This window comes from Medicago sativa, chromosome 6, assembly GCF_051527215.1.
Source record: "Medicago sativa cultivar Bolivia chromosome 6, Bolivia_mono, whole genome shotgun sequence".
Taxonomy (NCBI): Eukaryota; Viridiplantae; Streptophyta; class Magnoliopsida; order Fabales; family Fabaceae; genus Medicago; species Medicago sativa.
Window position 1 is genome coordinate 40,546,661 of NC_140754.1, and position 15,579 is coordinate 40,562,239.

The 15,579-nt window shown below is 34.3% G+C and overlaps 2 protein-coding genes across 2 annotated transcripts; both read right to left on the bottom strand.

Annotated features, from left to right (window-relative positions):
- Positions 1 to 602: 602 nt before the first annotated feature.
- On the bottom strand, positions 603 to 4,656 carry LOC146915128 (uncharacterized). Its single transcript, XM_085721247.1, has 6 exons — positions 4,651 to 4,656; positions 3,358 to 3,454; positions 3,114 to 3,278; positions 1,515 to 1,667; positions 1,303 to 1,374; positions 603 to 1,208 (listed from the first exon to the last, which is right to left on the bottom strand). The coding sequence occupies exons 1-6, from the start codon at positions 4,654 to 4,656 to the stop codon at positions 751 to 753; spliced, it is 951 nt and encodes a 316-aa protein (XP_085577373.1). The 3' UTR covers positions 603 to 750.
- Positions 4,657 to 6,659: 2,003 nt separating this feature from the next.
- On the bottom strand, positions 6,660 to 7,704 carry LOC146915129 (albumin-2-like). The gene has a single exon (XM_085716289.1). It carries the CDS (start codon positions 7,556 to 7,558, stop codon positions 6,890 to 6,892), a length of 669 nt encoding a protein of 222 aa, XP_085572415.1. The 5' UTR covers positions 7,559 to 7,704; the 3' UTR covers positions 6,660 to 6,889.
- Between the last annotated feature and the right edge of the window lie 7,875 nt (positions 7,705 to 15,579).

The window sequence follows — 15,579 nt, forward strand, 5'->3', positions numbered from 1 at the left end:
TCACTATTTTACCCCGACGAATTTTGATCACTTTTTACCCCAAAGAGAATATTGAAAAAAAAAAAACAAAGAGAGAAGAGAATTAGAGGGAGAGAGTGGGAGGAGATAATGTGAGGAATATGGGAAGTATGTGAGGGTATTTATAGGTAGAAATGTGAACCTAGGTTGTATCTAACATAAATGTGGTAAAAAAAATGCGTGAAAGTGGTAAAAAACGTGTTTCTTTAATGTTGAAAAGCTGACCAAAGTTGGAAAAACGTTTGTTCTTCACTGGCCAACTAGCGTGAGTTAACTTGCGCTAGTGCTAAGTGATGCGTGACTTAAGTCACGTTCATATTACACTAACGCATGTTGAGTCACGTAGCGTGACTTAACATACGTACAAGATACACTAACGCATGTTAAGTTACGTAGGGGCATTATGGACTTTTACTTTAGGAATGAGCATAACCATTTGGGTAAAGAGCAGAATTCCTGTCGTATTAAAGTGTGGAATTCAACCTATGTGATTTCTTCGTCCCACATGTGATTTATCTCTATACTAGACCATCGACCCGTGCTAACGCACGGACCATTCAAAAGAAAAAAATATAGCGCAAATATGAAAGTAAACATTTTACTTGAATCAAAAAAATAGTATAATTCAATTCATAAAATAAATTGTCAGAAACCTTTTTAATGTACCACATTAAACAATTTCCACGACATCGACCATGTTACGGTAACATAACATATAAATTTAATGACATTTTACCCTACAGCTGCCATTCTATTCTTGATTTCATTGTCGGTGTCATAAACGTACAATTGAGCAAACTTTGGGTCATTTCCTTCCATTGGCAGCAAACTACCGATCCGATGATAGTTTTCGCCATTCAGAACAAACGTCGGAGGAGCGTTCCCACTATTCATAGAGCTGTCAATCTTGCCACCCATTGATGTGAAGGCAAACATACTGTTAAAAGATCGAATATTTTCCATAAAGTACTTGCTTCTTCTATTGTCAGAGTAATACAAATCAGCGAGAGGTTCAGGCAACGGTGGGTACGCAATTTTGATCCTCCCTTCCCTGCAACACATAGAGAATTCTTGCACTATTGGCTTGCAATCCTCGCGAGTCCTCTCTCCATACCACATGTGTGATCCACAATCTTTGCATATACAATCTGGTTGCCCAAAATCCTCGTAACTTACACTTTCAACAGAATCTGAAAATAACGCGAGTATCATCAATTGTATATATTGTAACAATGTCTCGGATGAAAGCAAACATATTTATGTTTAAATTACAAATAATGGTACCTGATCGAAGAGACGAAAATATTTCCAACAACATATCGGTGCAATTCTGATGCATAATGTCAGTGTTGATGTCTGTTCAAATACAACAACTATATACGTTAAGAAATCATTGTTCGACCAATATAATTTTACGATGAAAAGTCATATTCATCCAATACGATATTAGCAACACAGTATAAATATAAAGTTGCAGGGACAAAAAGCAACATTACCTGAATTTGGTGGGATATCTTCGTCTTCCTGATTTTGAAGGCAGTTTTCAACTATTAATTCTTCATTAGTAGATGTGACAGACGGCAAAATTGTGTATGTGGCTCGAAAAAGATGGTTCTGGTTTACACTTACATCATCATCCAAATGAATCACTGAATCAAATGAAATAAACAAATTCGAGAGGGTCGTAATGTTCTTTTCAGCTTAATTGTTTTTTTATAACTTTCAGTTTTTGTAAAGAAACAAAGTGTTCTACCAACTGAGATATAAGAAATCCAAAAAAAGTACTTAACTTTCTGCCAGGCCATACAGGAAAGAAACAACATGGAAGTCGAAGAATTGGCACGCAGATTAAATTGTTCTTGGGAAGAGAGGAAAAAAAAAAGAAATTCTTAGAGATGCTGGCAATCACACAGGGAAAAAATTGCATAGTTATTCTTTTTTTTTTTTATCTGTTTAGGTTTAGAGAGATTTTAATAAGCAACCTTATGGAGAAAACTTTTCTTAATAAGAGAACATGACAACAAAAATAACCAGACTACAATTTTTACATACAATGACAGAATTTTTCTTCACATACAAAACATTATTTAAAAAATAATCCTATTTTTTTGAATCAAACACTGTGCTTTCTATTTCTTTTAGTAAAGCTCTGATTTGGTAAATCTGCAAGGTTTGATAACTTGGTTACTAAACTCAAACCATCAGCTAGGGATGAAGCAATTCAAATTTTTAAAATGAAGTTCTCTAGATTGAATCATGCTTTGACATTAAAACATGGCTTGGCAGACCTTTAATGTAAGCTAAAAGAAGTTATCTAGATGGAATCATGCTTTGACATTAAAACATGGATTGGCAGACCTTTAATGTCAGCAAGTATGATAATCAAGATAAATCTTGGAGTCTAGTTTCAACTATGATATCGAAAAGCTCAACTACATGACCTGTCTTTCCTATTTGGAGTTTCTTTCCTATTTATCTGGATGATCTATAGATCTTGATAGGGCTTAATTTTATTCAGGGAGGTCTTATTAGGACTGCAATCTAATAACAAAATTTTTTTTAGTATGGGAAATGTCGTAAATACATGGGAGAATTGCTATTAATCATTGGCACAAAAATCTCGCAACCAACATTAACGCTCCAGCATATGTATATCAACTAAGATAGTAAAATTTATGCAGAAAAGTCTCAACTATTACTTGAGCATCTAATGCACTATTTGTTTAGTCTTAGTTCCTAATATATCTTTCACTATTTGATCATCTAATGCATTACTTGGGCTGGCTGTTCATTTTCAATATATTCTTCCCTGTTTCCATTTACGAAATCTCTCTAGTATATCTTTTCTTTCTTTCTTCCTTCTGTACTGAGTAAATATATTTCCTATGTATTTGGAGAAAAAAAAGTATTGTAATACGAACTTGTTAGATAGTAATTTAGCACTAATTTAAATCATTTAGAGCAACTGCATAGTGGGCAAAACTGACATACACCTGGTATATTAAAATTTAGTTTTTGGTCAAATAGGTGCGTGTGCTTCTATTCTAATCTAAATAGAATAGCATAGAAACCAAGTGTGTTCATTGCTAGTTTACCTTCATTGTCTGGTATATCAGAATCCTCGCGGTTTTCACCGCATGTGCCATCGAAAGATCCAACAGAATGGTCGTGAGACACATGTGTGGCATTTTCTAAAACATGTCCACTGGTTCCAAGGATTTCGTTGGTCTGGCTATTAGAACCGCGCCTATTCGGTACTTCTGCAAAGAAACATCCATGTTTTAGCAAAATTAGGTGAAACAATTACTAATAGTGTTGCGGTGCTTGTGCTTGACTAACCATTTGTGATGTCGGACAATGGATTTCTGTTAGAGACGTTGAAACTTGTATGAGATGAAGGTTGACGTGAAACAATTTCTGAATTTTTACTCAGAGACTACTACAAAATTTGGTTATATAGAACTAAAAAAATTACTCAATTATAACAGCACAACTTCTAATTCCTCTAATTGATCAATCCTTTGACACGCGATCTGAGTCTTTTCCATGAGCTTGCTTGTTTGGGTAGCTCTGGTTGACAATGCTTCTCCTGGTTCCTATGAAATTGTGAAATTGGAGAGAGAATTGTAAGATTTACAAAACAAATCATAGTTATCTTTATCTACTGAAAAAGAATGTTTCCTCATTACCCCCAAAGAAGTAATAAGTGATAATTAAAAAATAAACACATTATTGCCAGCACCCGTTATATCAATTAATCATAACTTAGCAAGCAGTATAATATTACAAACTGTCATTTTGTATACTTCTTTTTTTGAGAGAAAACTGTAATTTTGTATACTTCTGTATATTATAGTATTGCAAAATTTAACTATCCCAATATCAGAAACATAGCATTTGAGACATAAAACAGCAGTGCCAAGGAAACACTGATATCAAAGGAGATGTTGCTACTCTTGCATGATTCTTATAACATCAGCCAAAATTGACGCAAGCATGTAATAGTTTCCACTCCCCCACCATTCTTAAATGTTAGACAATTTATGGATGAAGCAATTTATCCTTACAAAAAAAATTAGGAACATGTCATATATATATATATATATATATATATATATATATATATATATATATATATATATATATATATATATGCAATAATACCTTTTCTAGATTTTTCTTGTTTACTGCATTCAAATGAGCAGAACCTTCATCATTTGCAGTATATATGTAGATGTAGAATTCTGATTTCCCTGCAAGTGCTTACTATTACCATTTATTACTCCAGATATAGATGGATCAGTATCATCAGCCACAGATTGGGAATTTTTATCTAAGTCGTTTACAACTTGGTTTCCTCCTTGAACAGTTTGTTTGTGATTATTAGCTTTAGTTGCTGCTTCCTCGACCTTCCTTTTTTCTTCTTCTCTCTATTGTTTCTTCTTTGCCTCTTGTTCCATTAATTGCTTAAATCTGCAATACAAAGACGAACAAATTTACAACAGATTAAAATCAATCAATAGCATTGTGATATAAGTGTGGCTCGTTATAATTATAATCACTAACTTGTCACCATTGATATGGACAAAAAAATAGTCTTAACAGATTAAAGGGAGAAAAATATGGACTTACCTCCATTGATATCATACTACCAACCATCTACATGATTAGAGGGGGGAAAAATACTCTTCACCAATTTCTTTTGGTAGGCCTACATACTTTATCATTCTATCATTTCTTCTTCTCTTGCCTGAAATCATGAAGGGCCTTCTCTGGAATAAGGAGATTAAAACGAATCCCAAATCAGTAAATGAGCCATGGATTAATTGATCAAGAGGAAATTTGAGATAATCATGAATTAATTAAGATAAAAATAAGTAATTATACAATACTTACAATGAAGTCCTAACAATAAAAAAAATGCTTTCATCACAGTGATGCACCTAGAGCTCTCAATTACAGGAACAAAATCATAAACTGGAGAAACCATAAACAAATTCAGATAAATTATTTAATCACATAATTGACAAAAAAAGGTTAACAACAAAACCTTACATAAAAATCGTTTCCAGAACCAATGAACCATACATCGTTAAATCGCAGACACATACCTTCAAATAGCAGATTCAAAATCGATTAGGTTTTCCAAATCGCAACTTTAAATCGCAGAATTCTGTGTCTTTTCAAATCGCAAAACTTTGTTTTCTAGGTTTTTCAAATCACAGCATCAAGCTTGGTGTTCTAGGTTTTCATCTTCGAATCACAGCATCAATCGCGTTTGTGTTCTGTGTTTGTGAACATTAAATTTAGCAGCAAAGTAAAAAAGGCATATGGAAGAGATTGAAATCGCAGACACATACCTTCAAATCGCAGATTCAAAATCGATTAGGAGGGAGGAAATGAAAAGGAAACTAATGATTTGATGGTGACAGAGAAGAGAGAAGATGTAGGTGTTGTCGCCGGCGAGTCATGTTTGGTCGATGAGAGGAGGGAGGAAATGAAAAGGAAATGAATGATGTTGCTTGCAGTAGTTCGTGAAACAGGAAATTTAGGTTAGGGGTAAAATTTAGGTTAGGGGTAAAACAGGAAATTTAATCTCTAGGTTTAGGTTAAAATTAGGGCTAACATTTGCTTATGGGTTAACTTTTATATGTAGATAGATTATATTTTCAACTCGTATATTTTGGAATGTCATAAAAGAAAGATTCATAAGTGGACCTAACTATGATATAAAGGAAAGATCAACAATATATAAATTAGTTAAATCCAACTTGATCAATTGGTTTATTTAAATAACACATTGCTGGTCACCAATGTAAACTAGTTGCATAATTGATAATATTTAAGAATGACCAAGACAATTACCTATGTCTTCTTGTTCTGACCGGTCAAAAGACAAATCACACGTTGACAAGTAGCATAACTTACACCGCCTTAGGGCTTCTTGCATGAACGAACACGTCAGCTCAAGTGCACCGCACCACACAAAAGCGCGCCCCCGCGCGAGGATCACCCTACACATGTCCTCTAACTGTCCCTTTGGAAATTCCGGTAAATAGCAACCAAAGGAAGGCGAACGGAAGATATGTCCCGGATTGTCCGGTATTTATCTATTGGACTGTAATTAAAGGACAAAAGTAGAAACTTGGGGGCCTTAGAGATACAGGGGACTAAAAACAAATCTTGACGTTTAAAAAAGGAAAAGAATCCCAGGTTTCAAACTAGTATTTGAGTTGCGATAAAAAGAAAATAGCGCCCAACAGTAAAAGAAAAGAGATACACTATGAGATTGGCAGTGAGGAATATTATTTTGGGTTTCGGTGAAAAAAGTGTGTTTGGTGGATGATCTCCGTTTCAGCTGAAAATAGAGTATGTTATATTTGTTACTTAGATAATTCCTCTAGTTATGTCTGCTCTTTGTATTTGTTTGGAATATCCATAGGGGTTTGCTATCTTGTTAGAATCACCATAGTTTGTGATTATTTGATAATTATCAGATCGTAGATGTTTTGGAAGACATTGATTGTAACTATCATTCTAAAATTGAAAGTTATTGGATGAACTAGGTCCCGTGGTTTCTATCCTATCCTATTCAATTAATTATTGCCAAAAAAGAAAAATTATTTGCAGAACACAAAATAGATAGGGATCATATATTTATTCGATTATTCATTTGAAAAAGAAACATACAATCACGCACACATCTCACATTGATTTTCTGAAAGCATACATTAATAACAACAACACAGAATCTGGGGCAAACATCAATTACCACACATGACATTGCAGCTAGAAGAGATTTAGAAAGGAGAGATGACATCTCTCTTTTTTTTCCTTTCTAGAAGTGATCAACAATCAGATATGTAGCATTTTATAATATGCCACGAAGAGCTGGCCAATCATCACTGATTAACCTTATTATGTTCCCACTTAAAAACTTATCATACACAATATCGAAATGTGCATAGTATTTTCCTTTGAAAATGAAAACTTCACCACGATCAACGTGAGTATTAAAAGCTGCATCAATACCCCCTTCAAAGACAGTACCAAGTAATGGTCTGAATTCTTGACAAATCTTATATATACCAGCTTTAGTACAGGATTGAAAATTTAAACGGCAACACTCATCTCCTTTGAATAAGAAAACATCACTCCCTGTGTAGGCCCTAATTGCAGCATCTATTCCATTTTCAAATACAGTTCCCTTGAGACAAGGAAACATGGCATTGATTGGAATAGGACCTAGAAGTAATCTGGCTTTAGTGAATGAATGTGCAGTGTACTCTACTTTCGCGCATTGATCTCCGGAGAAGAAGTATGCCACATTGTTTCCGGTGTCAAAGGAACCATCTATATGATATTGAAATAGGGTTCTGGCAAACATAGGAAACCCATCAACAATTTTAGTTGCACCACTAATTATATCTTTCTTTCTGTCTCCATTAGCATAATTCACAACCATATACTTATCTTTCACAAAAATGTAACATTCATTAACTTTAGATGAACGGAATGCAGCATCTATGTTATTTGGCATTTTTCTTATTGGAGGATTCTTTATTTTATTTTTTTCTTTTCAAGGTAGTGGATATGGAATATTATGCTTTAGGTTTATGAAAGCTTCCGTTTATATAGATGTTATGCTACCGGTAATGTGAACACATAATATTGAATTTGACATTGATGTCCAAAACACGTTTGAACACCGAAGTGAACTCTTCAAACTTCAAAGCATATAAGCATGATGCCAGATGATAATGTGAATACAACTCTTTCTTTGTTTCATATGAGATTTATCTATATTATATTTGCAACATGTAGATTGATGATGCAAGAGAAAGATCACAGCTTTAGTCTCTTTAATTTAATTGTTAATTGATGGAAATATTAATTGTTAAGACCTTGCTTCTATGTCTTTACGCTGGCTTATACAAATCTTAAAATGCATAAAACTTGAAGGAAAGTGAGATTATTTTTTCAATTGTTTGTGAGAGAAAGTTGAAGGAAACATAGATTAAACTTCGTAGAAAGTGAAAATAAAATAAAATAAATTTCTGAAATGACCAAAATATCCTTAAACAAAAGCTTATTGTGACAAAATTAATAAAGGAATAAAAAAAAAATAGTATACTTGATGCGTAGTAGGATTTTGCATAAAATGGTCAAATTGATATTTTCAAACAATATTGTTGATCTCTTTCCAATTTTTCCCTGATTTGAGAGGGAAGCTTTTTCAGCCAGGGGAAAAGCAAAAAATTTATTTCCTTTCACATTTTTGGAGAACCAAACAAACAAACCCCAAGTCTTCTAGATTTGATAATTATATTACTGGTGTCTAATTCAATGTAAATTGCTTTGGTAGTCCCTTTTAAGAAGTTGATAGAAACAAAGTCGGTCCTTCATACACTACAAGAAATCTTGCATATTGCCAGGGAACAATGCCAGGAGCAAGTAGTCCTGGCAAATTTGCCAGGAGCTATGCCAGGGAAAACTCCTGGCAAAGTTGCCAGGGGCAACCCCTCACAAAAGCCGTGGCAAAATGTCTTGATCAGAAAAGATTCTTGTGTGGTCAGAAAAAGCAGGACGGTACAACACTTTGCCAGGGGTTGTGCCACAAAAAACCCCTGGCAAATTGCAAAGCCTGCAAATTTGTCAGCACAGCCTGCAAAGGCTACGTGAATAGCACACTTTGCCAAGGGCATTTTTGACATTTTCATCAAACCCTAAAATCCCTAAAGGCTTCAGCTTTTGTGTTCAGTCCTTCATTCTTACCAGCGGCCGTTCCTTCCTCTCAAGAGCGCTGCTTCCTTCCTTCCGTCGTTCCTTCCTTCCTTCACTCTCTCACAGCCGCCGTTCATCAGGTTTGTCATCACTCTTCTTTAGATCTGTAACTTCTTGATTTTATGATTCGATTGTTCCTCACAGCCGCCGTTCATATCTCAGATTTGCCTCTGGTATTCTCATTATTTCCTTATTCATAGATTAACATGCAATTTTCGGTGGTGATATTTGGATCAAAATAGGATTCAAATCAATATATCAATATTTTCTGTGGTGATAATCAGGTTCTAGATCTATTATCAAAATGCTAAAATGGTTGAATTTCAATTCATGCATATCTTCACACCCATGTCTTATGCCAAGTGATGCAAAAAAAAATTATAATTAACTGTTTGATTTTTGAATTTTTGGACAGAAAGCCGCCTTCTGGATTATAATTAACTGTTTTGATTTTTGAATTTGCATCTAGTATTTTCTTTTTGATTTTCAAATTTACTGTTCTAGGTTAATAAGTTCTAATCGGATTGGATTTTTTGAATTTGAAAGTAGCGTTTTCTTTTTTAATCATTTCACGTTAGTTTTCACTGCTTTGTTATGCTATCACTGCTTTGTTATGCTATCAACACACGTGAATTTGAAATGTTGTGATTAGTTTTATGGAATGTAATTTCAGTCTTTAAATACAGTAGTGTATTTTTTGTGTGTATGAAACCTTCTATAGCTTTCAAATTTTGAAGCAATACAAAGAAGCTAATTTTAAAAGATGAATCACTGCTATGGAAATAATTCAACACTTTATGAGTATGTGTGTATTTTGATCATTTGCTTTGACAGTTCAAGTTAGACCATTCTAGCTCAATGATGATTCTGTTTGGATGCTTTTAATTTTAGTTTTCTCTATTGTATTGAAACGTCAGAATTGTTCCAAGTCGTATTTGTTGACAATTAATCGTGTTTGATTGTCCCCTGTTGTTTCCTGTGTTGAGGCTGTGTTTTATCTTGGTTTTCGGGTGTCAAACATTGATTACGTTTGAACCTTTTTAACCTTTGATATCTCATTTTTTCTTGGGAAGGGAAAAATAAGCAAAGCCCTTGAGAATCGAGGTCCGGGAGTTATTTTCGCTACGGGAAGGTGTTAGGCACCCATAACGACTATAGTAACCTATAGGAACCGTCTTTACTTTCTACGCGCGCGCTTTATTTTTAAATGCTTTGTTATGATATTTACACCTAAGAATTGGAGGGAGAAGAATGTTTGAATTTTTTTGTTTTATTTGAATTGAAGGAATATTGTTTCCTTGCCTACGTACCCTTTTAGGGGATCAAATCCACCGTAGTTCTCTTCCAAAAAAGTTTTTGTTTTTGTTGGTTGATTTTAAGTTTGAAAATTGGAGTTTTGAAGAATGGAGATTGAGAGGCCTTAAAGGCATGAGATTTAAGAAAAAGTGGGGTTTGATTAGTGATTTTTTTGAAAATAAGGTCAAGTATGATTAATTTTCATTGAAATTTGATTAAGAAAATGAAAGGAAAACACAATGGGATTTTGATCCCAAGGTTTATTTAGAAAATGATTTGGGTGATATTGTTCATGTTTACTTGGAAAATGATATTTTGTTAAGTTTCAAATCCTAAGCATACATCTAAAGCATTCAAACCCTAAACATACATCTAAACAGGCATATCCTAGCCATACATCTAAAAATATCTAAGTGATGTGTGTGCATGTGTCGGTGCTTGTGTCGGTGTACATTATTAGATTCCATTGTCCTTTACATCATGCCCTAGTTTGCATTCTATGGTCTTGCAAGAATTTAAAAGCATAAGGAAAAAAATACAAAATTCCTAAGTCTTTACATTCTAAGTACTAGTATGGGAATTAAAGTGCAAGAAATGAAACTATAATGGGAGAATGAAGTATGCTTATGGAGTGTATGAGACATGAAACACAAGGAAATGGTTAGTGGCACATGGTAATATCAAGAGAAAATAAGCAAGAACAATGTTATAACAAAAGCATAGAAGATAACCCAAAATAAAGCCTAAATGAATGCAAAACATGACTAAAATTACTCATAAAATACAAGAACCATATGACCTAGAATTCTTACATTCCAACACATTTTCCAAAGGTTTAGAATCAAGCTTTAGAATGTGGATTAAAGCAATATAATGAACTTGACATTTTCCAAAGTAAGCTTAGGCATATTTGCATTATTTATTCACAAACATAACTTGCAAACCAAGCAATTAAGCAAAATTCACACACATGCAGCAAAAGCATATACAAACAATAGCTAAAACTTCACAAAATCATATGGTATAGGTCACAAACTTTTATCAAGAAATGGGAATTAGAATCAAGCAATTTTCACAAGCCTTTAATTCAAAACATCACAAAATAGCAAGAAAATCAACCCATTATTTTTTATCAAGTTTTAATATGCAAAAATCATCACAAAAAAATACCACAAAATTAACAAGAAATATACATGAAATTTTTTAGAGATTTTAAAATATTTTTAGACTCAAGAACGTGCAAAACTTTCACAAGTTTAACACAAACACATCACATAAGCAAGAAAATATTACACACATTTTTATCAATTTTTATCATGCAAAATCATCACAAAAACATCACAAATACATCAAGAAATATCTAGGAATTTTTATGGAATTTTTGTAAGAGATTTAGGCAAGGCAGGGGGTGTAACTAGCAAGCAATTGTATTAAAATAGCAAGAATGTGTGCAAGAACGAAATTCAGCACACACACCAGGCCCAAACCCACGCTCACTAGGATCTTGGGTCACAGGGAGGATTCTAAAGCGCAGGATTGACCCAAAAACACCAAACCTAGATCTAACGGCAAAGATATTGGTCCAAAAGTGAACCAGACTGGTTCAAACGAACCGGTCTGGTTCATACACATATATAAGCATAAGGACCGGTTCAAACCACTCATTCACTCCTCTTTCTCTCTCGTTCTCTCAGGCTCCTTCGTTCTTTCTCACTTGAAACCCTAACGGCGTTGGAAATATGAAGAGATGAAGAAGAACACGCCGTTGTCTTCAAGAACGACGGAATCATCGTCTTCTCAGATGGATTCCATTCGTTCTTGCTCTCAACTTTTTCGAAACTGATGTTCAACGTGTGTTCTTCGTCATTCTTTGTGATTTGTTCTAGATCTACTCACATCGCATCAATATGAATGCAAACGCAGATGATGACACAGATGAAGGTAAGATTGGGGAAAAACTTACCTGAGGTTCAATCGGAGGCAAAAACGAAGGAAAATCCGCAGAAAACTTCGTGTAACCTTCGGATCTTCCTGGTAAGTGTTCGTTGTTGTTGTAAACCGAAAATAAATCAGTTACAACCTTCTTCTTCTTCTTCTCTGGTTCTCTTCGAAATCAACCTCTCTTCTTCCTTCTCTTCAACACTTTCCTTGTGATCGTGTTGAATTCGTCGTAATTTGACGAATTCACACTTGAATTGCAAGGAAGTACGTTCGATGATGATGATTACACAAGTAATCTCTGAGAACTCTTGCCAAATTCGCACTGATTTTGTTAAATTGAACACATTTTGGCTTCGATCTTCTGGAATCTTGTATTGATTTTGTGTATTTGATGAAGGATTCGTTGATTTGTGTTGGTTTCTGTGAATCTGGAAATGGTTAGGGTTTGTTAGATGATGAAGTTCTTCGTAAGCTTCTTCGTAAGCTTCATCATGTTCTTGATGAAAAGTGGTTTTTGATTTTGTTAGAGGAGAGAGAATTGGTGAAACGTGTTTGTTGAGTTGGCAAATTGTGATTGATGATTTTTTAGTAATTGGTGATGTGGCTGTATTTATAGGCTGCCATGTGTAATGTTGGACCAATGAATTGCTGGCATGTGGACCTGGACTTGGTTGGCTTCGGCCTTGCTGGGTTTGTGACTTGAGAGCCTTTTTGCAATTTTAGAAACTTTGGGGACCAATCTGCAATTTGAAAAAAATGGACTGGACTGCAAACTTTTGGACTAAAAGGACTTAATTGTAAATTAAAAAGGATTTAAAGGACTGAAAGGGAAAAAATGGACCAAAATGCAAACAAAAAGACTCTAGGGACTGTTTTATCTTGGTTTTTCGGGTGTCAAACATTGATTACGTTTGAACCTTTTAAACCGGTGATATCTTATTTTTTCTTGGGAAGGGAAAAAGTAAGCAAAACCCTTTGAGAATCAAGGTCCGGGAGTTGTTTTCGCTACGGGAAGGTGTTAGGCACCCATAACGACTATAGTATCCTATAGGAACCGTCTTTAATTTCTACGCGCGCGCTTTATTTTTAAATGCTATTTTGAAATGATATTTACACCTAAAGTTTGCTAAGTGAAGAATTGGAGGAAGAAGAATGTGTTTGAATTTTTATTTTATTTGAATTGAAGGAATTTTGGTTCCTTGCCTACGTACCCGTTTAAGGGATCAAATCCATCGTAGTTCTCTTCCAAAAATGTTTTTGTTTTTGTTGGTTGATTTTAGGTTTGAAAATTGGAATTTGAAGAATAAGAGAGAGGCCTCAAGGGCATGAGATTATGAAATTGTGAGGTTGAACTAGTCATTTGCAAAATATGGTCTAAGTATGATTAAAGTTCATTAAGGTTTTGATTAAGGAAAAGAAAAGGAAAAATTACAATGGGATTTTGATCCCAAGGTTTATTTAGAAAATGGCTTGAGTGATATTGTTCACATTTTTTTGGAAAATTGGTTTTTTCTAAGTGTAAATCCTAGGCATACATCTAAAGCATACAATCCTAAACATACATCTAAACATGCATATTCTAGCTATATACCTAAAGTGGTGTGTGTGCATGTGTCGGTGCTTGTGTCGGTGTACATTATTAGAGTCCATTGTCCTTATTACATCATTGGCCTAGATACATTCTATGGTCTTGCAAGAAATTAAAATTGCATAAAAGTAAAGTACAAAAATTCCTAAGTTTTACATTCTAAATCTTGCATGAATTCTAAATGGTAAGGAAAATGAGGCTAAAAAACACAAGATGGAAATAAAGGGGTTAGTGAACAAAAATGCATGAAATGATGGAAATATGACATAAAAGAAATGGTAGAAAAACAAAGAAAAAAAACTAACAAAATGCACTAGAAGTATATACAATCACATAGAATTTTTGGAGAGTTTTTATAAGCACTTGAAATGGTAAAAAGCATAGAAACATAGAACACACAAGAGGCAAATTCACATAGAAATATAAAAGAAGAAAAAATTGCATCAAGCATATATTTGGAGTGTTTTTGAAGACAAGAAAGTGTTTAACAAATTGGAAGTAAGATGCAACAACAAACGTGATAACGTTCTTAGAAGATTACTACAAGATAATGATCTCTATATCATGAAGACTTATAATATGCTTCCCAAACCGAAGTATTAAAGACCAATTAGATCGAGAGACACCAAAATTTTATAGCAATTTTCATGTACACATTCATTACATTTATCCTTACATTTCAAGGCAAAAACGAAGGAACGAATCCACAAGGAAAATGAGACAAACTATAATCACATGTATTTTTATATACTTTCCAAAGGCAACAATTAACACACAAGAAACTCAAGAACACATAAAGTTTCATGTACATCTAAAAATCTACAAGAACGCTAAATCAAGAAAAGAAACACAATCGAATACAAGAAGCACATGCATATATTTTTCAGATTTTTAGAGGTGAAAATTTAACATAGGAGAATCAATCAAAGAGAAGAATTAAAGTATGTAGCAATTTTTTAGAGGTTTTGGACATGAGCAGGGGTGTGAAGACCAGCTTGCAGTGTGCATTTAGCAAAATAGGTATGCAGAAAACAAAATCAACAAATTCGGCCCAAGCTTACCAATAAGAACAGGATTGTTCTTGGTCCTTCTTCTATACCATTCACTACAGGCGTTTTACCATCAAATTCATCTAAAGGAGTAAAATTTCTAACAAAAATCGAACCTGGCGTACGCAAAATTCTAGAATCAACCGTATGTAATCTTCAACTGGGCATCACGAACTTGAACAGGATCACCATTCTTTATCACTTCAAGCCAATCAAGTCGATCACGAAGCTTCGAGACATTAGGAAAGTTATCACACTCGGTTATCTTCTCCAAGGCTTCAGCGTATGCATCTTCATCGAAAACCGTTGGGTGGCGATGATTCTTCTGGTGTTGAACACGGGTAATTGAAACATTGTTAGGGTTAGGGTTCGATTGAATTGATGAGATTGAACTGAAATGGGAAAATCGAAAATTGGGGATTTGGTTTTGTGAAGAAAGTCTTTGATGATTGGTGAAGATTGCTGTCGTTCTTGTTGAAATTGATGTTGAAGATCGTGGTGTTGATCTTGAAGAGGAGGTTCGTTCATTGGAGAAGATGAAAATGATGATGCCGCCATGTACATTCTTGACAAAGAAGAGGAATTAAAGGGATTTGTATGTTGTTACTGTTATTGGAAATGAAATGAAATGGAGAGAGTGTGGTGGTTATGGAAGTTGTTGTGGTGGTTATGGAGGTTGTTAGGGTGGTTGAAGGTGGTGGAGGGAAGTTGTTATGGTGGTTTGTTAGAGGTTGAAGATGAAGCTTTTGGCTATGGTGGAAATTAGTTAGAGGAGAGAGAAAGTTGTTAGAAGAGAGGGAAAATAGAGAGAAAATAAATTATGAATTTTTTGTGATTTTTGTGGAGTTTTTTGTGAAAATGATTAGTGTGTATGAACCTTGACCATGACTTTGACTTATATAG

What these genes read in the sequence shown, in the direction of transcription:
- LOC146915128 (XM_085721247.1), bottom strand. An exon ending in ATTGTCCGACATCACAAATG is followed by an intron (nt 3,279 to 3,357) that starts GTTAGTCAAGCA and finishes GTTTCTTTGCAG; the next exon opens with AAGTACCGAATAGGCGCGGT. An exon ending in ATTTTCGTCTCTTCGATCAG is followed by an intron (nt 1,209 to 1,302) that starts GTACCATTATTT and finishes CGTTATTTTCAG; the next exon opens with ATTCTGTTGAAAGTGTAAGT.
- LOC146915129 (XM_085716289.1), bottom strand. Translation starts at nt 7,558, where the DNA reads ATGCCAAATAACATAGATGCTGCATTCCGTTCATCTAAAGTTAATGAA.